The sequence below is a fragment of the Nothoprocta perdicaria genome, unplaced genomic scaffold, assembly GCF_003342845.1.
Source record: "Nothoprocta perdicaria isolate Ctin4 unplaced genomic scaffold, notPer1 scaffold_255, whole genome shotgun sequence".
NCBI classification, from domain to species: Eukaryota; Metazoa; Chordata; class Aves; order Tinamiformes; family Tinamidae; genus Nothoprocta; species Nothoprocta perdicaria.
Window position 1 is genome coordinate 957604 of NW_020455483.1, and position 22001 is coordinate 979604.

A 22001-nucleotide genomic window follows, 5' to 3' on the forward strand; every position below is an offset into this window, starting at 1 on the left:
TGCAGGAGGCTATTACTATAAATGGGAGGGGAAAAAAAAGACAAAAAAAGAGCATTTTGTATCTTGGAACAAAATAGGGGAAAAAAGCAAAACTGTGAATGGGCTCAATGACCCACTTACAAAAATATTTGGTGACCTGCCATGAAATAGTTATAGAATGAAGAAAGCACCATAAAAATCCTGCATCCTGTTGGGAACTCTGATATCTTCACTAAGAATATTGATACAAAGACTTGTTGTCACAAAGCATACAAATAGTGCTTGTGAGTCATTGCTTTGATGCAAGTGCAATTGTCTCTTTATATAATGCAACAAATTCAGCAAATGATGACAAACAGCTAACCAAGTCACATAAAAGAACACTCACAATATCTAGGCTGCCTTATAGGGGTTCACAAATGGTTAGGCAAATACCAATTGCCATTAGCTGTTTTACCACAACTCACATAATATTTGCTCACATAGTATTTACCACAAAAGATGAAAATCCTCCCTACCTTAGAGGTGTGTGAATCTAACTGGGTGACTTTTCTAAAGTCTACAATCCTCAGGAAGTTATCTTGAAATAAATGGAGATATGGAGATGTTAGCTCTTAAATATATATWTWTWTTTAATTTTAAAAATCTATAGTAATCAGTACCACAATTTACTTCTGAAGGGAGCACTTCATATGTTTGTATAGATGTTGAGCAATTTATTTGGTTTTGCAGTAGACTAGTTCAGGCAGGAAAGTACCAAGCTTCTCAGAGCTGTGGCCAACTGGGTCTTGAAAACAGAGAGACCCAACCTTGCGAGGGAACCTGCTTCACTAGCAGGGCTGATAAGAAACACAGTGCTGACAGGAAGACAGTCAGTGGCTAAGGTCTGCAAGCTTGTCCTAGTTTAGAGCTTTAATTTGTTAACATTTCCTAGAAATATTTCCACTCAGGGTGGAAATGTTTAGAAAAGGATATTTTTGATTAATATTGAATGAACATTATTATGTTCATTAAACTGTGTTCATAGTTATGTGCTTATACACATATGTGGGCATATACACATATACACATATATGGGCCTGTTCAGCCTGAAGAAGAGAAGGCTGAGGGGGGACCTGATCTGTGTGTATAAATACCTCAAAGGAYGGAATGAGGAGGAGGGGGCCRGCCTGTTTTCAGTGTTGGACAGCGAGAGGACTAGAGGAAATGGCTACAAACTGAAGTACCAAAAGTTCCACAGGAACACAAGAAAAAATTTCTTGACAGTGAGGATGACAGAGCACTGGAACAGGCTGCCCAGAGGAGTTGTGGAGTCTCCTTTGGAGATCTTTAAAACCCACTTGGATGCAGGCCTGTGCCATGTGCTCTAGGTGACCTGCGTGAGCAAGGGGGGGTTGGACCGGATGACCTCTGAGGTCCCTTCCAACCTTAAGCATTCTATGATTCTATGATTCTTTGATATAACTATATGTATATACCGGCCATATATATAGTGATGAGTCAGAATCAAATATAGAAATACATAAATATGTGSAAAATATAAATAGGCAAAAAGATATACTTGAAAACCAGGAAAGAAATTAAGCTTTTTTTTTTTTCCCTTTTTTTTTAAACATAATAACAGTAAAAATATAGATTTATGAAAAAATACATTTGAAATCAAGTATTCTATTATTCTATTACTTTTGTCATGTATGATGATTTTCAAATAAGGATTGACTTGCACAAATTACATTTATGCTTGTTGCATGATGTCAATCAAATTGTACATCTTAAAATAATATTGTGTGCTTTTTTAAAGAAAGACACTTTGCATCATGTTTGCAGAGACTGAATACCATAGCTCAGCCTTGTTTATGTGCCAGGAGTCTAGCAGTGGGCATAATAATCCATTTACAGTATTATCTGGTGAAATGCTTTGAATAAAGGAAAAAAAAAACATAAAATCCAGTAACCTGCAAACGTTATTGCTATCAGTAAGAATGGTTTATTGTCACCATATACAAAGTTAAAAAAAAAAAAAAATACTGAACAGAACAGTAAACAAGCTGGGAGAATAAAGAGTAAGCAACTTTCAGCTGTGATTGTTTTATTTGTTCATATGCTTTAATAGTATAAAGTAGCCTTCTGTTCTGTCTCTAGGCAACAAAAAATCATTTAATTTTTACAATAAAGAATAACAGTAAATAACCACTTTGCAAATACTGCAAAAGAAATAAATGATGGGTTTTCCCTCTGAAAGAAACAAAATGTTTTTGAATAAAAGGTCAATAAGATTTAGTGGAAAAAAAATCAAAATGCTACCATAAATAAGAAAATGCATTTTTCTCATTTACCTCCCATGACATAAAAGCAAGAGACATTTGATACAAAGATACCCTCACTTTGGTTCTGTTTATTTTAAAGAACAATTTTATTMTTTTCAGAGATTTATGCAGACATAAAAAATTATTATTTGTGAGGATCCATATATGAAAATAAATTCATAAAAGATTTTTTTTTGAGATTATTTAACACTTMATGCTTTATTGTCAGAATTCTTTAGAAGTATGATAAATGGAAGGGAGAAATTGTATTTCTTCCTAGTGGTTTCTGTTTTTTGATTAGCAATATWTTAGGGATGGGTAAGATGCAGTGAATGTGTTCTAATTGTAGTTCAAGCTAAAATGATCTTCTAGAGACTCTCTTAATATTATATTCTTGAACGTGGCAATATGATTTTTCCAATAAAATCTTGTAATATTTAAAATCTTAATACCAAACAGTTTTCATTTTTTCTCACAACAAATAACATCTATTTAATAATTTTGATAACCAAAACAATACAGTATGAGAACAATGAAGTCCATGTACTCAACAAACATACTTTTATTTCATAAAATGTGTATGTAAATCCAGAGCAAAATAGTCTTTCCTATGCAATTTAGTCCCTTCAGACTCTCAGTCATAATCTTTTAYTGTTTTAAAGAAACTGAAGATATGAGAACAGTCTGAAGAAATTGGGTGTTTTTTTCTGTTTGTTGTTATAATATAATTTAGTCATAGATTTTTCAGATGTTTTTTCTGTCACAAATAAACATTTCAGCAGATCTGACTTTCTCTATCTCACCAGAATAACCAATCTAAAGTCTGGAAATGAATAGAGTGTACAAATTTTGTGTAATCTTCTCCTGCCAAAGTTTATCTATGTAAATAGGATCCTCTTGCTACTCAAATCTTTTTCTGAAGACAAATTCTTAATACTCTTATGTGTGTGGAGGTATTTTTTTTTTCCCCCTAACAACTTATCAAGGATTTGCTTTGCTTTGGTTTTGAAACACTACTCTAAGAACTGGAGTGGGGAGAATAACCCCACCCCCTCTGCAAAATCATCTTTAAAGGAAAGGTATATCACTGAATARTTTCCAACAGTCTCACAAAAAGATCTAGAACAATAGTCGCAGATGCCTAGAAGCCTCAGAATATATACTTACACAAATTCCAGCTTAAAGTCTTTATTCTAGTATTGCTGTGTCTCACACTATTATCAAAATCATTCCATAGTACAATGAAAAAAAAAAAAAAAAAGAGACTGAACAAAGCAAATTTATTTTGAGTTTCATAAAAGTAACTTTTAAAATTAGAGAATAATAATTCTTTATTTCTAGCTCTTTAGTTATATAAAGCTACATTACTAATTCCATTATCTAAACTCTGTTGTGATATTAGATAAGGTTAAGTACAGTTTAAATAGAGAAGTTATAGAAATGATATTGCTTGCATTATTTAGGACTAAATTAAAAAAAATTACAAACAAACTATTGAGGATTTTCTATACTTGTGAGATTTTCCCACATTATGTCAGAGATTAAATTAAAATCTTATTATCATTTTCTTTTTTAAATTATGAATATAATCACTAAAAATCCATTTTTTCCCTAACCTCCAGAGTAATTCTATTAGGAAGCTATTGCATACCACCTAACAGAAGGAAGTTTGTTTGATATCTGTGAACATGATGCCAATTGCAGCACAGGCTCAGCTAGCAGTAGGTAGGGTTTATATATGTCCAAAATTTACATATTGTTTCTTTCATCATATTTTTGTCATTAGCCCTTGTCTCAGCTCTTTTTACAGATTTAATAAGGACAAAATCATGAAGGAAATGCAACAGAGGCATGAATTATTAAATAGAAGTATAAAAATACTGTCAGATCAGTAAAAGTAAACAGTATGTAGGCCAGTCTCCTTCAGGAGAAAGTGTCATAGACTATTTGACTGAATAAGCCCTTTTCCTTCCTCCTCTAATTTCTTTTTTTGATTATATGCAGATCGTAATGTGATTGAGAATATATCTGGCTAGATGTGGTGCTAAATATTCAAAAGGATATTTAATTCAAAAATAAAAACTGCACAGGGAGATGTTGGATCAGATATTTGTCAAGACTGGTAGAAAATAGCAAAAGAAGTCTGACCTGCTATGATAATACTTAGGGCAAGATTGCTAATTACCTTCCATATTTATTTATGACTTTATCAAAAATTTCAGAAATCATTCACTAAATAAAAAGCAACTTAATTTTTCCTTTATTTGAGCATGCCATATAATTATCTTTAAGTTGGAATTTCTTCAAGTTGAAGAAATATCTCAGTTTAGGGGAAAAAAATAATTCATGACTCAAAATGACTGTTGTTTAGCAGATATCAGATAACTCAAGGTTGTCAAAGTATTTTCTATAATATTTCAGATCTCTGTGATTACAGAGACTACAGAAGTGATGTGGACGCTTTTATACTCCTTTTGTTTCTTTTTTTCAGAACAGCTATTTTGGCACATAATAAATCTACAGTCATTTTAAACTCCTTAGAAACTCAAATCAGAATATTCCATGTGTGTGAATGTGCAGGTGAATTGTTTTAGATACCTTTTTTAGAAGCCCTGTAGAGCTACAAAGCATGTTATTTAAGTCCACAGGACTCACAGGAGATTCATGATGCACAGAACTAATCCAAGGCAATCTATTTTAATAAAGGACTAAGGACTTCAGTGTAAAAGACTTAAAAAGTTCCACATGCACACTAACTTCTTTTCTAAAGACACTTTTCCCAAAACTATCTTTTCTAAGTCTTTTGCAGTCTTTTCTGCAAACAAAAGTCACAAAATAATATGTACACTTCGAGTATATTACCAGGATTAGAGAAATCTGTTCATATAATCACTGAAATGTACCTGATCTAAGTTTTCTCAACGTCTGTTTTAGATAGCAGGTGGAGATAAAAGCTAGATAAACTTCTAGCTTTCTAAAAAAAAAATAAAAAATAAGATTAGCATCTTCTGAAGCTGCCTAATGGACCACTCAGAAAACCCAGTCAATATGAGGCTTGTGAAGGATAGGAGACTTGATAGTAATATTGCTCTCATCAGCCTCAAAATGGTTCCTGGAAGGCCTGTAATTCAGCAGATGCTTGAAGACTTTTTAAGACTTGTAACAGCCTAATTAGCACCTATATAGCTCTAGAATTAGTAAAATAAGCAAAGATAGGTCTAATGCATGCTTGTATACCAACCAGTCTTGTACTGAAGAAGATTAACTACATACAAAACTGATCCCTCTGAATACAGTCCTTTTGGGCTATCAGCAATAGAACTCATCAAGCTTGTAGTCTGGTATGCTAATTAGCTTGAATTAAACCCGAAGTAAGTTCAACCACATTGTGAGGCCTGTTAAGATGGAACAAATATTAAAATTTCAGATTTTTTTTTTCAGGCTTTTCTTAAAAGCTGACACCAAAGAAAATTGACATAAAATTGTTGCATCCTGTGTAATCTACGTAAAACACTGTTTCATTTGGTTGAGTGGGACATCTTGTCTACATCCACTTACTATAACAGAGTTCTGTAGCAGATATTTTAGATGATCCACTGTGTCTGAGAAATTGCATTTTAAGGGAGCATGTTGGACCAAAAGCCTAGCAGATCAAGATAAAAAGCTATGAATCATTTACTACCATTAAAAACCATTTGTGCTATGCCTTTCTTACAGGGGTATGCTTATTAATTTTTTTTAAGACTTTTAGCAATAGTCTTCTTTTCAAGCCTATTTTTGGCTTCCAGAAATTTTATTTAAGATTTTATTAGACCAGTGGCTAGTTGTGTCACACCAGCAAGCCATAAGGTTCATTTCTCTACAGTCGCTTTCCTCATTACTTTGTCAAGGAGTGAAACATTTTTCAAATTATTAAGGATATTACCAATTCTAGTCAGATATCAGCAGAGCTGATCTTTCTCATTCCTTGAAAAATACTACTGCATATTATATGAGCTTTCAGAACATAATGCTTAGTTTATAGATTATTGATACCATCTTTTATAATGGTATCCACTGCAAATAAACAAGTGAAATGTCATTAGCAGCTTTGTTTGATAAAAGGTCAATAATAATTTACTAGGATTCAAATGATGCAATAGGCTTGGTAATCTTAAAAAAATGTTATTAATAGTAAGCACTGATGGTCTGATCTAAAAATCGGTAGAAATTCTCATCATGAAAGCTTCGGCTCTTAAGTGAGCTTAAACATAACAATTTTTTTTTATAAAAAACATATTTATGAATCATGTTTTGCTTATTAGTATGAAGTTTTGGGAAATTAAAATTATAGTGGAAGGTTATAATGGAAGTGCTTTATATGGACTTGGAGCCAGTTCACCTTTTTTTCTCAGTACCTACTGTGTGTGTTTTCTGTTTGCTTATCAACAATCATTTTGCTTCACTATTGTTCAAAATGTTTTTGAAGGCAAGTTCTAGAATTGATCATTAATAAGTTCATATCTCCCACACAGGACACTGATGAATGTCCAGGCATCAAAACAACTGATTATTAATAAAATCTATATTTGTTAACTCTGATTTTTTTTTCATCATATATTAGCTGGCAATGATGCAATAGCTTCTGGCTTTCCAATGTTACTGAATGAATAATTGCTGGTGCGCTGGGCCAGCTGCATTTGCATTACACTTCTGCACTGGTTGTCTTTGGTAAGCATAAAAACAGAAACAGCAGCCACGATAATTAGGCAGTTTGTGGACATATAAAAAAAAGTATAAGGACCTCTGTGACCAATGTATCCATCTGCCTCTCAAGCTGGTGGTTAAAAAGCAGTCATTCCTAAAGTAGGTCAAAGTTTATTTTCAGTTGTATAAGCTAAGCAGTCTAAATGTTGCTTACTAGTTTAGGGGAATGGGCTTTATACCTGGATAACAACAGAAAGACAATGAGCAACCCCCCTTTTTTCTGCTTATTGTAACTGAGAAAGTTGTTTAAGAGAGTAAGAACAACACTTGTCACGCAGCAGAAGACAAGTAAGCTGAGATCAAAACTAACATTAATGATCAATTGTAAATCATTGCCCCTTCCACATGGTCAGTCCTCTTTAGAAATCAGTCATTTGAAATCATATAGCTCTGGGAAAATTGCTCGAGAAAGGAAAAATTAGAGAAAAACTAAGACCTCATGTTATGTTATGACACTACATACCTCATGTTATGTTACGGCACTACAGAGGCTTGCCTGGGATTGGACACAGTCCAGGATGGTCGGTATGTATGAAATCTATTCCTCCACGGTACCCTCAGCAATACAATCTGCCCTCCTAGCACATGCTAATAAAACTAAATGAAGAGCAGAGCAGAATGGAGACACCATGGCCAAACTTTGTTGTACTCCCTATGAAGGGGAGTGCCTGATGGTGCCACGCAGCTGATGAGTGAAGGGAGCAGAGTGAATATGCTRTAGCCAAACTCTGTTGTACTCTCTGCAGAGATGACAACCTGGAATACCGTGCAACTGATAAGTCACGTAGCTGATATTATGATAAGATGTCTAGTGCTGGGTCAGCAGTGGTGGCAGATCAGTCCCTTCAGAAGGACTTTCCTCAAACTTTTCACCGTTCTATTCTCATTATAATACCAATACACATCCCCATCGCAAAAAGTTACCCACCTTCAAGGAACGACCACTCCTCACTGAGCATGCTCTGCAGATGTTTGATTAACTCAAGAAGCTTTTAATCAATCAGTAACAAAAGTAAATATGAGTGGAGTCACTCAAGTTCCACCTAAATGTTAAAAAAAAAAAAAAAAAAAAAAAAAAGTATATATATATAAAAGATGAAAACGGTGAAGGTGAAGATGAAGGCAGGAAATAGAGGAAAGTCTCCATCATAACTTCTGGGATTGCTTGATGGGCTGAACCTCTTTCCTCCCCTCAGTTTGAGATGCTGCCTGAGAAGACTTCTCAAGCTTGAGAGCCCTCTCCCATCTTCTGGGGTAGGTGATTATTGTGCAGTGGTACATTAGAAGGTAGCTAAGAACCCACACTGTAGTAGAGAATTTCCTGTATAGATATCCAAAACCTGCTTTCTAAATATTGCATTTGAATAAATCGTGCTATATCCGAACTCAGCTACTTATTTTGAAGGTGATCAGACCTATAGTCAACAGAATCTGGTGAATGCTGTGCTGCTAGAGTCAGGCCTATGGTTACCACAGTATTTGATATCCCTGTTAATAGATGAGTCCAGCTACCCCTAATCCCTCTAACCTCTGGAGGATCAGCTGGAATGCAAGGGGATTCATCTCTTATTAAATTTACTACCTCTGCTTCAAACCACAACATTAGCCTTTTCTAACAGATGAATGAAGGCCTGTTGGCTATTAGGGAAAGGTTTTGCTGTGTTTTATTACCTGCTGCTTTCTCTTTCTTGCCTAACTATGAAAATACTTTTGCGTTTAGTAAATGCAGAGGKTTTTTTTTTCTTTTTTGAATTTGAAAAATTTGAAAAACTACACATAGTCCATTCAAATTAAACAAATGCTAACTAAAATGCTAAACTAAAAAAATAAAAATCAATTATTTTTAATCAGATGTCTTGCGTAGTGTATTACTTATTTAGTATCTATTGGTCTTGCAGTTTGGGATACTTTTGCTGCATCCATCCTTCCAATTATGTATTTTGTTTTGTGTTCACATTGAGACATATATGAAAAAATATGAACAGTGGGACACAAAGATGCACCTTCCTTTCAGGGACGAGTATTTCAAATTGGGAACAAGATCCAGCTGACCTTTTTTGTCCATATTGAAAATGGGGCTATCCTGTCACCCAGTCAACCCACTGGAAACCACCAGTCATACCAACATACACGCTCATGGAGGCATTTTTGGCACCCAGGTTCACTGAATATACTTTTTTCAGATCCTTCATTCCAGAAATTCTCAAGGAAGATGGATAATGTTGATCCATAAATGCCTATTACATCTAGGATAGCAAAAACAGTGTTTTAACTTAGGTAGACAGACATATAGACAAGTACATAAGAGTGCACTGTTCATCCCAGAACCACTGTGACCTATGCCATGTTGGTTTTACTTCCATTTGACTTTTATTTTACTGTACTGACAATATAGAGTGCATGGATTGTCCTACTTCCAGCTCTGTTGCCATCCACTGAATCCTTATACTCATAACCCTGAGAGTAGGGGAAGTAATGTGTGAGTTGGGCTTGTTACCTGTAGGGTATCCGTAGAGTAGCTTTTTGTTTGTTTGTTTTTTTTTTTTTTTTTTTTTTTTTTTTTTTTTTTTTNTTTTTTTTTTTTTTTTTTTTTTTTTTTTTTTTTTGTTATTTTTAAAGTGACTTTACAGCCACTTAATAATATTGCCTGCTAGGTCACTTAATGGCAGTTTTTCTAACAAGAAAAAATATGCCTAATCTCCTATAATCCCTTTCATAGAATCACAAAATAACAGAATAGTTGAGGTTGAAAGGGACCTCTAGAGATCATCTAGTCCAAACCCCCTGCTCAAGCAGGGACACCTAGRCCACATGGTACAAGGTGCACATCTAAACAGGTTTTGAAGATCTCCAGAGAAGGATACTMCGCAACCTCTCTGGCAGCCTGTTCCACTGCTCTGTCACCCTCACAGTAGGGAAGTTCTTCCTCATAYGGAGATCAAACTTCCTGTTGCCCCTTGTCCTATCACTGGTCACCACCAAGAAGAGTTCTCGAGTACATTAATCATCTTTGTCGCTCTGTGCTGGACCTTCTCTAGAATCTCCACATCCCTCATGTACTGGAAAGCTCGGAAGTAGAGCAGAAGGTAGTGAGTAGAAGTAATGAGTAGAAGGGCAAGATCACCTCCCTTGACCTGCTGGAAACATTCCTCGTAATGCAAACCAGGATTTAGTCAAAAGAATCCAATATTCCAAAGTTTGTAATTAAAGATAAAAGTACTCCATGCTGTGTTTGCAGCTGGTAGCCGTTTGTATTATGCAGATTAACTTTCTTGTCATTCTGCTCGGGTAAGCTAAATATCTATAGCTTTATGGTAGGTAAGATTTTTTCCTATGTCGTGTTAGCTGTTCTCTAAATGCCAGCTAAAGATTTTGTCAATTCCTTGTCATATTCATAATTTAGTTGAAAAAACACAAATATATTAATTAAGTCTCAGTTTCATATATAAGGCTCATATACACTTGATAATAATATAAAAATAATTCTTTAAAGCTGTCATAGAACTACAGAACACATTCTGTTCTTGATGAAATAATCATTACCAAAGAAAATTAGATGCTTTGGGAATGGAAATCTTTACCAAAACTGTGGAATAATTAATAGACTATTCCTTGATTTTCTATACTTGCTATGCATTTGTCTTGTTTGCTAAGTGACTATTTTTGACAATGATTTTTTTATAGGACCTGCTGTGTTATTGAATGTATTTTGCACAATGGTGAGTGTAAATTGTGAACACTTGAGTAAATAGTGTTAATAACTCTTCTCAGAGAGTTAATAGTTAGTGTTAATAACTCTTCTCACAGAGTTATGTGCTACTCACTTTGAATAATGGTGATAGAATTGAATGATGAGTATATCCTTAATCCTAAACTGCAGTAGTTTCAGAGCATTTTACATTTAATAATGCAAATTTAAAAGCAGTTAAAGTGTCATGTACAAACTTTCAATTGGATTCACTATAAATATTTTATGGTAGAAAAGCACAATGATTTAACTAAAGAAGTCTTGTTAACCTCATTAATGCTTTGTTAAATTTATGCTTTATCAGAGGCTTTTCACTGCTTCATACATATATATATATATATAAAAATGGGCTTTAAAGCTTGCTAAAATACATCCCATTGTCTTTTCTTATTCTTTTCTTCCTAAGTGTTAAACATAGGATATCCAGGACATATTTAAAGGGCTTTTATGTGTTTAAGGCTAGATTTTTTTCTTCTTAATTGTAAAAGGTGCTCTTTAGATTTCATTACTAAAACAACATAGAAACAAATGATAGTGATTCTCAATTCATCCTCTCTTTGACCTAATCTTTTGTACTAAATGTGGTAATGAGCTGTTCCTTCTAGGCAAGCAGGTTTAGGTTTTGTCTTCACAACATAAGTAATCCATCAAGGTAAAATCATAAGAGATTTTTTTTCTTGCTTAAACCTGACTTGCAAAGTTGGATTAAAGACATTTAAAGACATTAAAGGCTACCCTTTATATTATAAATTAAGCAACCAAGTGATATGAAAGCCATAAAAGGACTTATTTTCACCACAATTTTCTTTTCACTTATTGTATTTTGAGTTCAAATTGAATGGGTCTTATCTGGAGCTCAGTAGGATAAGAGGTCATAAGATACAGAAATTTCCTTCTGTGATTAGCATTTTATAGTAGAATTCAACATCTGAGTGCTTGAGTTGCTAAATATTAAAAAACARGCAAACATAAAAACCCTTTTCTAGTAGCAACTTCAAATTTCAAACCATTTTGCAGAGGAAGGAAAAGCATTGTTCTGCAGAAGTAATTTTGATAGGAAATGCTACAGGGAAATTACAGTGATTTTTTTTTTTTTTTCCTGCTAGATGTGTGCCAAGGACACCATCTCTGTCTTGCATCCTACGCTCTTTCCTGTAGAGTTAAAACTGCACTACCAAAGTTATGCATAGAATCAAAATAAAAGAAGTATACAGAATATGATGATAAAGGAAATGTACAATTACAATTTCCAACAAATTGATCCTCAAACCAAGCATCTGGTGTCCAAGCACTGTTGGGGATGCTTGGTGATGTTTAGCAGACAGTTAGAGAATGTTAAGCATAGAACAAATATGTCTGATAGTTGCCTGTAACAGTCTTCCAGCCTTCAACTGTTTTTATTTCAGAGACTTTCTGGCCCAGCTTATTGTCTCCAAGTACACAATAATCCCCAGTGTATTTCATTTTACATTTGAACAGTTTTGCATTTGAGTTCAGCAGGTAAACTTTTACAGGGGTAAATGTGAGGTGTACAGATGTGTACAGACAAAAGCCAGTATGAAAGCCCTGCTATATGCTTGCCATTTGCTCTTTCCTTTAAAAACGCCTTGCTCTGGCTTTTGAATCTGGCAAATGAAACCAAAAAATGACAAGAGAATGATTTGAAGCATAGTCTCTTGTATCTTATTTATGTTGCTTATGTTGTTGTTTCTGGTCAGCTCTTGTACAAATCTGTCTTCCTTGTGAGAATTGTGTGTGACAAACAAATTACAGCCAGCTAGACAGGTCTGGGCAGAAGATGTGAAGAGGAACAAAGACAGACAAAATATGAAATGAGAGAATACAGTAGAGGCTCAGAAAGGAGAAGACAAATGGGTCAAAATGCAATGGCTTGCTTATTTTGTCCAAGTTGCCTCATGATTCATTTTCCACTATGACATCTTGGCTACTCAGTGTGCCATGTTAAGACTGACATTACGCTTTATGGAAAGGCTTTGCCATCAGCTCATAAATTAAATATTTTATTTTTAAGAATGTCTATGAAGGGCAGAAGGATAAGTAGAAATACTTCTTTCCAGGGAAAGATATGCCTCGTTTTAAGGTACATTTTAAATTTCCTGTTGTAGCTCTTAAAATCTTTGAGAGATTGAGGCTTTTATCTTTCTTTATGCAGATCTATTTTTCCTTTAATTGTGAAAAAAATACAATAGAATATATAACATCCTGATATATTTCTACACTGTGATTGTCTTTAAAACTTAAAAAGTTAATATAATTACTAACATTGAATTGTATGTGTAAATTTTACTGTTTTGAAACAGAAAGAAAATACTGGCTTTGATACAATGAATCACTCCTCTTTTCTTTTTTTTTTCTTTTCAATGGGACATTTTATACTATTCACTGCAGTATAAATTTAGAGCACCAAAAGAATTTCCCTAAAGTGGTCAAAAACATTCATGCTTGAGAAAGCACTATTGATAAAAGTTACTGAAAAAAAAAAAAAAAAACCCAAGATGCAAAAAAAAATCATAACATGAGAAATCTTTTGCATTTTTATTTGTCCTTAGCTTCTCCTTATTTTTCTAATAACTTCTAGTCTGGCATGGTCTACAAAGAATATTTGCATCCAAGTGACTATGTATATCCTGTGGAATCATTGTAAGAGAGGATGAAATGAGTGTATATTCATCAATGGTTAAACAGAGAAAGTAAAAGAAATAAATAAGAGACTGTAATGCAGTAGAGGAGTTATCCACAGTTGTCACTGCTGTTCAGTTCTTCACTTAGAGCAGGCAACTTTTTTTCCCATATAACTTTGTTAGTATGAGCTGCTCTTCTTCGTTTATAGCTGGTGTGGATATTGGAATTCAAGTGTCATTGCTGACTGATGCAGAAAGGATGAGTAAAGAAGCAATCAAAAAATCTCACACAGAAGTGGAGCACAGTTTCCAGTGTCCTGCTAGCATTGCTTTTTGAGCAAACAAACAGAATAAAACAGAAAAATAAAGGGCACAAAGCAATGGAGGAATCATTCACAGTTGAAATTTAGGCTTTCAGCCAGCTATCAAATTGATTTGATATGGATTAGGCCCAGAGGCCAAAATACAAAGATAAAGAATAGGTTTTTCCTGCAGTGGTATAATATTGGCTAATACTGTGTGGGAACTGGCAAAAGAAAATTGTCATAGTGCTTTATTATAAGAATGATTTAAAAGGAATGAGAAATCATTACATAGGAATAAAACTAATGCAAATTACTACGGGAAAGTAGTTATCTTGGTGATGGCATTTATCTCTCAGATGGAAGCTATAGTTCTCAGGACATAATATTTAACTTCATGGTGGATTTTTTCTTTATTTCACCAAAAATATATACATATACAGTCACAGGCAGAACAGCATCTTCCTTATTTCTTGTCTCTCTGTCATGAACAACAGGAGCTATCACTATCAGAGGTGACAATATTTTCTGTGCAGGAGCTGACTTGACCTTACCTTGCCCTAAAGATAAGTAACAGGTATGAGCTGGGCTTTTTTTATTTTAGCAAGTTTGTCTGTTTACTCCAAAGTGTAGAAAGCTAAAGCAACTCTTAAGAAAATATTTTGTTTCTCTGCATTAGTAGTCAAGTCAGTACAAATAATATTAGACTAGAGAAGTAAATTTTGAAGGCTAAAGTTCACTGGGATCACAGAATCACAGRATCACAGAATCATTAAAGTTGGAAGGGACCTCTAAAGTTCATCTAGTCCAACCCCTCCCTGCTCAAGCAGGGACATGTAGAACATGTGGCACAGGGTGGCATCCAGACAGGTTTGGAAGACCTCCAGAGAACTTCACAAGACTCCACAACCTCCTCGGACAGCCTTTTCAGGGCTTTGTCACCCTCACAGTGAAGAAGTTGTTCCTCACATGGAGATTGGACTTCCTGTGTCTCAACTTAGACCCATTGCCCCTCGTGCTATCACTGGCCACCACTGAGAAGAGTTTGGCCCCTTCCTCCCTACATTGACCCTTCAGGTACTTACACATATTAATCAGATCCCCTGTCAACCTTCTCTTCTCCAGAGAAAACAGGCCCAACTCACTCAGTCTTTCCTCATACAATAGATGCTCCACTCCCTTAATCATCTTTGTTGCCGTCCACTGGACTCTCTATAGAAGCTCCAATCACCCTTTCATATCTCCTCTGGTTGGGAGCTCTACATGACACAAAGATGTCATCATTGCTTCTTGACATACTCATGCTTACTCTTCCAAGTTATATATTCAGTTTCCATAAATCATTGCGTAACTTTTTGTTAGGAATACTATCTGCCATGTATCAGGCTAGAACATTTTCTTTTAAAGTGAAAAGTTTTATAGTTGTTAAGCAGTCTTGAACTAATCACAAATCTGGGCTGATCAACAGCTGAAATGTGGCTGTACCAGATCTATTCCTTGGATGTTGAGATTCTGTGCCTAGCAGGTTATCTTTTTGACCCTGTGTGTGTCCACACTGGTGTTTCTGTTCAAATTAGGAGTGCACTTCCATAGGAAAACTCCAAACCATCCTCCGTTCTCATACATTGCCTTATATCACAGAGTGATGCAACAGGATGCAAGCTGGATGCCTTCCAGATAAACCTCTCAAGGGCCATACACTCACCCTCCTGCCAGCGGTCGGTCCTTGGGACCAGACCACAGCTAGTCGAAAGTGGGGGGAAAAATGAGCAAATAAAGAACCCGGGAATACACAGAGAGTGTACATAAAGTTCTCATAGCAACTTTTTTCTTCTGCAAACCCAATTTTATGGTTTTGCAGTGCCTACTAACGCAGACATAGCCCCCAAATATAAGACAAGGTGAGAGATGGAGAGCAGTAAAATGGCCTCAATGGCCTGTGGGGTTTGGGATTGGCACTGGTTGGGTCTGACTGTATGTCCATTCCTGTTTTCCCCATTACTTTTTAGTTGTCAGTGCACCGGGGAAAGATCACTGCTTGTTTGTTTTTTTAGTGTCTTAGTAAGATTCCAATGACATAAAGGAAAATCAGCCATAGTGCTGAGCAAGAGATTTCCACCTGTGTTGGAGGAGCTGTTTGTATAACTCTGTATTTTCACTGCATTATTGAAACAGTATAAATGACAGCGTTTGACTTGTGAGTGTATTCATTTTTAAAGGCCGTGAAAAAGGAAAATTCCCAGTAATTTCCACTGACAGTTTTCTTCCCTTTTCACTGTAGCTAATTTAGTTGGTTGAAGCTAAGGATTTCATCTAGAATGCTTCCATTATGAGAACCAAAGAGATTTTTGTTTGTTTGTTTGTTTGTTTGTTTGTTTGTTTGTTTGTTTGTTTTTGTTTTGTTTTCTTTTTTTACTTCAGAAAACTCATTTTGAAGAAGCATTAGTGGCAATGCTAATTTCAAGTCACAAAGCAAAACAAATCAAGAACTCTTTTGGGTCCCTTTTATTATCATAAAATGATATATTTAATAAACTAAAATAGTAAGAAAATTTATTAGATTCACTTTGTTTAAAACAAATCAAGATAAAAGCAGTTTATTGATTTCTTAGCGACAGATAATTAACTGGCGATCAGTAATCTGTATGTAACAGTGATACAACAGATAAACCACCATATGAGGCACTTACAAACAGATAGTAAACAGCTACAAATTTCTGAACAGTCTTGTATAACTAATCCCCTAAATGTTTAGTCACACGCCATACACCTATGCACATACCCATGCATGCAGATGTGCGTCTGGCTGCTCCTCAGTTCTGTCATTCACCAGCATCCCAGGGAACACAGGTTCCCCCATGGTACCCATGGGAGATGCAGGTGCCTCTACCAGTACTTGAGGTCCCCATGGAATCCTGGCATGGATGTCCACACACTGCTTCATCTGGTCACCCACTGCTTGGTGCAGGTGCCCCACAGGGCAATGTTTTGCCCGATTGGGATGGTGATCATGACAATAGGGCAACTTCTCCCAATGTTCAGCCCAGTTTGGGTGCTGCCCTGTTCCTATTTTCATCACTGCTACAAAGTGTCATGCATTTTACATGTCCTTTCGAGTGGATTTTTCTTTGCTTGCAGACAGCTTCTCTTCAGTCTCTAATTTCCTGGCTCCTCTTCACTCCAACTGATGAGCATTTTCTCCTTCAGCATTTGCAGTCTGGAGTAGATGCCTTTGCAGCCAGTTGTGAGTCTTCCATGTACACATGTACGCAAGCCCCTATTTGTCTGCTCTTTTTGTTTTGCAAAGGGGGTCATGTGGACAACCCTAGAACTTAAAATTGGAGGGAGGAAGTTTCATAAAGTCAAGAAGTGAATATCAGAGTTGATACATTTCTGTGTCATTATGTAGAAGAAAACCCTTTGTGTATTCAACTATTATAACTACTTCTTTTTTTTTTGTAAGAATAGTGAGAAGTACTTCCAGATTCTGGTAAAATCCTGGCTAAGGGATTTTCAGATCACAGACTTGCCTTCAAATCATGCCATATAATAAAACTGCAAATATTTTTTACAGCACGTTTAGAAACACATACCTAACAACCACAAAGGATAAATCCCCATTTCAAAAAAAAAGCTGCATTTGTTTTGGCTCTTAGGATTTTAGAGTTACACATGAACATACTGCTGCTAAATCTTCATGGTGGCCATACAAAGAAAGCCTTCTGCTGTTGTTGTGTATTTCTGGACAAATAGTCACTCCTTGACTGAATTTCTTAAAATGTCTTTGAAGAAATATTTTGATTTGGTATTCAGAACATGAACATTTATATATCCTCATCAAGAAAAATAGATTTATGAATTCATTTTGTATCATGTGGGGCTGACACTTCACTTTGATGACTAGCTTTTAAATTAGACAGATTGCTTGTGCAATTAATGAGAAACAGCAGAGAACTGTGGAAATAAAAAGAAAAAAACTTCAGATATTCATTGATTGCAGTTTCACTCAGTCACCTTTTAGTACATTTGGAAGGAATTCAAAATCACAGAGATCAACCAGCTTTAGCTTGATATTGCTAGAGGAGCTAAAATGTGTTTAGGCTCTGAATATTAATTACTACTCTGCTTTAAAGGTTACAACAATCACTTTTTCCTAGGGAGGTCATAGTCCTGATTGAATAAAGGCTTAATTATAGAATATTATAGAATATTGCAGTGAATTGCAGCAACAAAACCAGCAAGTGGTTTATTCTTTCTTTGGCAATCTTAAGAAGATAATAAAGGTATGTGTAAAAGAGAAAATCTGTGAAAAAGAAGAGGGGGGACAATTATAGATTACTAGTTTGTTTGTTTGGTTGGTTTGTTTTGTTATTGAACATTTGAATGGAAACAAAGTAAGATTTTACTAGTCTTCTAACTCTTGTGGTTGGTATTATTAATTTTTTTTTTTTTTTCCATGAGAAAGCTACATCAAATACTAGGTAATAAAGGTATGATTCATATTACTGCAGATTAAAGCAACTGTTTTGTGATAAATGCAGGGGCTCATGAGACACTTGGAGACATTGAATACCTATTAATAATATCTAATTAAATATAAAAAGGATTTATTTTTCCTGGTGCAAGATAATACATTTCATTTAACCATGGACAAATTCACATGTAGAAATTTGTGGCACCAAAATGTAGAGTATATAGTTTTTGAAGTTTGGAGTATGGTCTTGAAGTTTGGAGTATGGTCTTTATGTTATATGATTTGAGGCTGTATTTATATCTCATGGGAGGAATTTTGCCATAGAAAGCAATGTAGAAATCCAGGTGTGATGAAGTCTGGCAGCTCTGATTTCTTCTACTTCCCTCCTCTTGTTTTTGCTCCTCCCCTTCAGTTTCCTCTATTTCTATTAATTTACTGACTTTAACCTTGTGAATCTTCATTCTACCCATCACTAGACAAATAAACATAGCCAGCACAAAAGAAAATCTATTCCTTGCTGCCTAAGGAGCTCAAATGTACTGCAAGTCCTTTTTCCCTAGGGAACTCTGACTTCCTTCACAACCCTTCCTATGAGCGCAGAGGTGTTTCAACCCTTCCTGGGAGCACAGAGATGTTTTCATGGCATACTGAGGTGCCTTACAGGATTACAGACCATGAATCTCCTTTTCATTTCATGTCCTTGCATCGTTTTCAGGGCTGCAGATCTCCTGAGTCCTGAGGCCCTCTTCTGGTAAATGGATCTGAAGTTATCACTGACTTGGAAGCGCCCATAAGTGATTCCTTGCTTCCTCTTGATAAGTAGTTGTCAGTGGTGCCTAAATCAGTAGTGTCCATCTGCTAAAAGATATTTCTAATAGACCTCTTTTTTCCACTTGCATGACGTGAGAAGGGAGTGAAAAAGAGGAGTGCAAGTACATGACTCTGTGTGGTAATTTGCACATAGCACAAGGTCCAGACTGTGAGTGATAGGTGGAGTGGATAAGGGTAATGTTATGAGTTAGCAGGTTGCAGAAAAGCAAAATTAATCTCAGTCCTAGTCTCTTGGTCATTTTGTTCTGAGTTTCAAGACAAGTTCCAAGTGTGTCATGCTTTTTTTTTTCTAAAATCTGATAAGCACAGTGTGGGGAAAAAGAAATAGCAGCACGGCTTTTCCTGAAATTTCCAAGGAAAGAAATAAAGTCTGATTTGTGCAGATAAAATCTCCTACCAAAGGTTGAAATGTTGTGGATTTACCTATTACTTTCGTAATAAATATCCTTTCCAAAAATGGAATTTTTCTTTGACTATTTTTTTTCTTTGACTTTTCCTATTCCTTTTATTTTTTCTTCATGTTTTCTGTTTCTGAATGACTATCTGTATCTCATGTAAATAGCTTATATACTTGTAGACTGTATTTTATGCATAATTTAGAATAATTTTGGTCCATGGAAAGAGACATTTAATTGACTATTTTAGGAAGCACTGTCCTTTACTGAAAGAACTCCTATACCTCTTCTACCTGAAAGCTGTCTTTGCACAAAAGAAAACTACATTACTCATGTATAGAATCATAGAATGCCGAAGGTTGGAAGAGACCTCAGAGGTCATCGAGTCCAACCCCCCTGCTCATGCAGGGTCACCTAGAGCACGTGGCACAGGGCTGCATCCAAGCGGGTTTTAAAGATCTCCAGAGAAGGAGACTCCACAACCTCTCTGGGCAGCCTGTTCCAGTGCTTTGTCATGTACAGTTATCAAATATTTAAAATCTTCAATTTCTGTTGTTTCTTTGATAAAGAGTTGTTTCTAAGACACACACACACACACACACACACACACACACACACACACACACACACACACACACACACAAAATCTCTGCAGTAAGAGAAACAAGTCAGAACCAAACAGCATACAAAATGAGTTCCAATGCTTGCGTTGGAGACATTTAACTAGGACTATGACCTTTAAAAAATGAAGTAAAAAAAAAGCCCAGAAGATGAAAACATGGGAATATGTGTTGTGAATATGTGGATATACTGTAAGTAACTCTGTAGCTGGTGAGCTAAAATTATCTTTTCTTTTTTCTTTTTTCTTTTTTCTTTTTTTTTTTTTTTTCCATTATAGGTTTTCTGAGTACTGGGGATCAAGCTGCAAAAGGCAATTATGGATTGCTTGACCAAATCCAGGCTTTGCGCTGGATTGAAGAAAATATTGGATCCTTTGGAGGCGACCCAAAAAGAGTTACTATTTTTGGATCTGGGGCAGGAGCTTCCTGTGTTAGTCTCCTGACACTTTCTCACTATTCAGAAGGTAACGATCTTAGGAGCAGAACAAAGTAGTTTGGTTATGATTCTTTTTAAATCCAGTGTGCTTTTTTTTTTTTTTTTTTTGACATTGTAGTGTAAAGCAAATGGCCATATAATGGCAGACCCTTGGAATTATGTGAAGTCTATAATTTTTGTGAAACATATTCTAGATATGCATTCAGATTAGTTAACAAAAATATTTTTGACATGAAGAAATAAAGAATGTTATTATATAATATATATAATACATAATACATAATATAATATTATAAATCTTATGCAAAAATTTCTGTGAGCAATATGCAAGATTTATTACCATTCTCCACTGACTGTTCTATTAAAGAATTTGCCCTAATTACAATGGAAAAAAGCAACGACTTTTATAACTTAATCAGATTCAAAAATAATTTCAAATCTCATAAGTAGTGTGTGAACCTACAAAAAGGTCTTAATATTTTTATAAGTGTCTGAGCTGCGGGACTACTCTCTCTCTCTCTCTCTCTCAAAGAAAAAGGATAGATACATACATATATATGTATGTATGCACATGTACACGCATACAGCAGCAGCACTGAAATTTTCCCTGTATGTGCAGGGCATTTGGACTGGATGATCTCTAAAGGTCCCTTCCAATGTTAAGGATTCTATGATACTATGATTAAGAATTCTACGAATCATACAGATTCTTATTGGTATGGTGAGCTCTGTAAAGAACTAGTAAAAAAAAGACAAGACCAAATAACTGCTATGTTTATAAATCTCTGCTCCTTCTATTATATTAAACATCTGGAAATCTATGTCAGAAGGCTAGGCTGCTGCAGGCATTTGTAGCAGAGCTACTACTAAGAACACCTTACTTGGAAGCATGTAGAATTATCCTTGAGACTTCAATGTACTGATACAAATAGGATGCATTAAATAACTGTTAAGTAAGTCATGCCAAGAGCATAGATGGAGCAGTGAAAAAACTAACTGCAGGACTGAAATTTTGTAGTGTGTGCAGTAAGTAATCATCACAAAGGTATTTCAACCAAAGCCATTTTTCCCTATAAATGCTTCACTTTTTTATGTTTCTGCTGTCTTAGGCATTTCAAGAGTTCATCATTGGAAACTATGTGCAAAAGAGACTCATGTATTTTAACTTAAGTATAAAATGGGCCACTTTAGCGATCCTACCGAGTAAAAAGAGGTGGGACAGATTCACCGGTAGATATTTTTCAGTACTCTGGTGACATAAAAGAGCTCTTCAGTTTGTATCTTTGGTCTATAGAAAACAACCAGAAAGGACCATTGAATTTAGTCCTATTCTCTTAAAAAAAAACATATTTTAATTAAATATTAAAAATAAATAGCAATATAAATATTAAGTTTAATATGTATAAAATAATTATATTTTATTTATATAAAGTACACATATAGACACTGCTAACCAAATAAAAATAAAAATATATATACATATCCACAGCCATATGGATGGTAATGAAAAAATGATGACAGA

General features: G+C 35.1%; 1 protein-coding gene across 1 annotated transcript in view; it reads left to right on the forward strand.

Annotated features, from left to right (window-relative positions):
• The window catches only part of NLGN4X (neuroligin 4 X-linked), a gene marked incomplete at its 3' end in the record, with an annotated part of 172186 nt that overhangs the window by 148866 nt on the left and 1319 nt on the right, over positions 1 to 22001 (forward strand). Inside the window, exon 5 of the mRNA XM_026040403.1 lies at positions 20322 to 20507. Within this exon, the coding sequence (XP_025896188.1) occupies positions 20322 to 20507 (186 nt within the window). The remainder of the gene's footprint in view (positions 1 to 20321; positions 20508 to 22001) is intronic.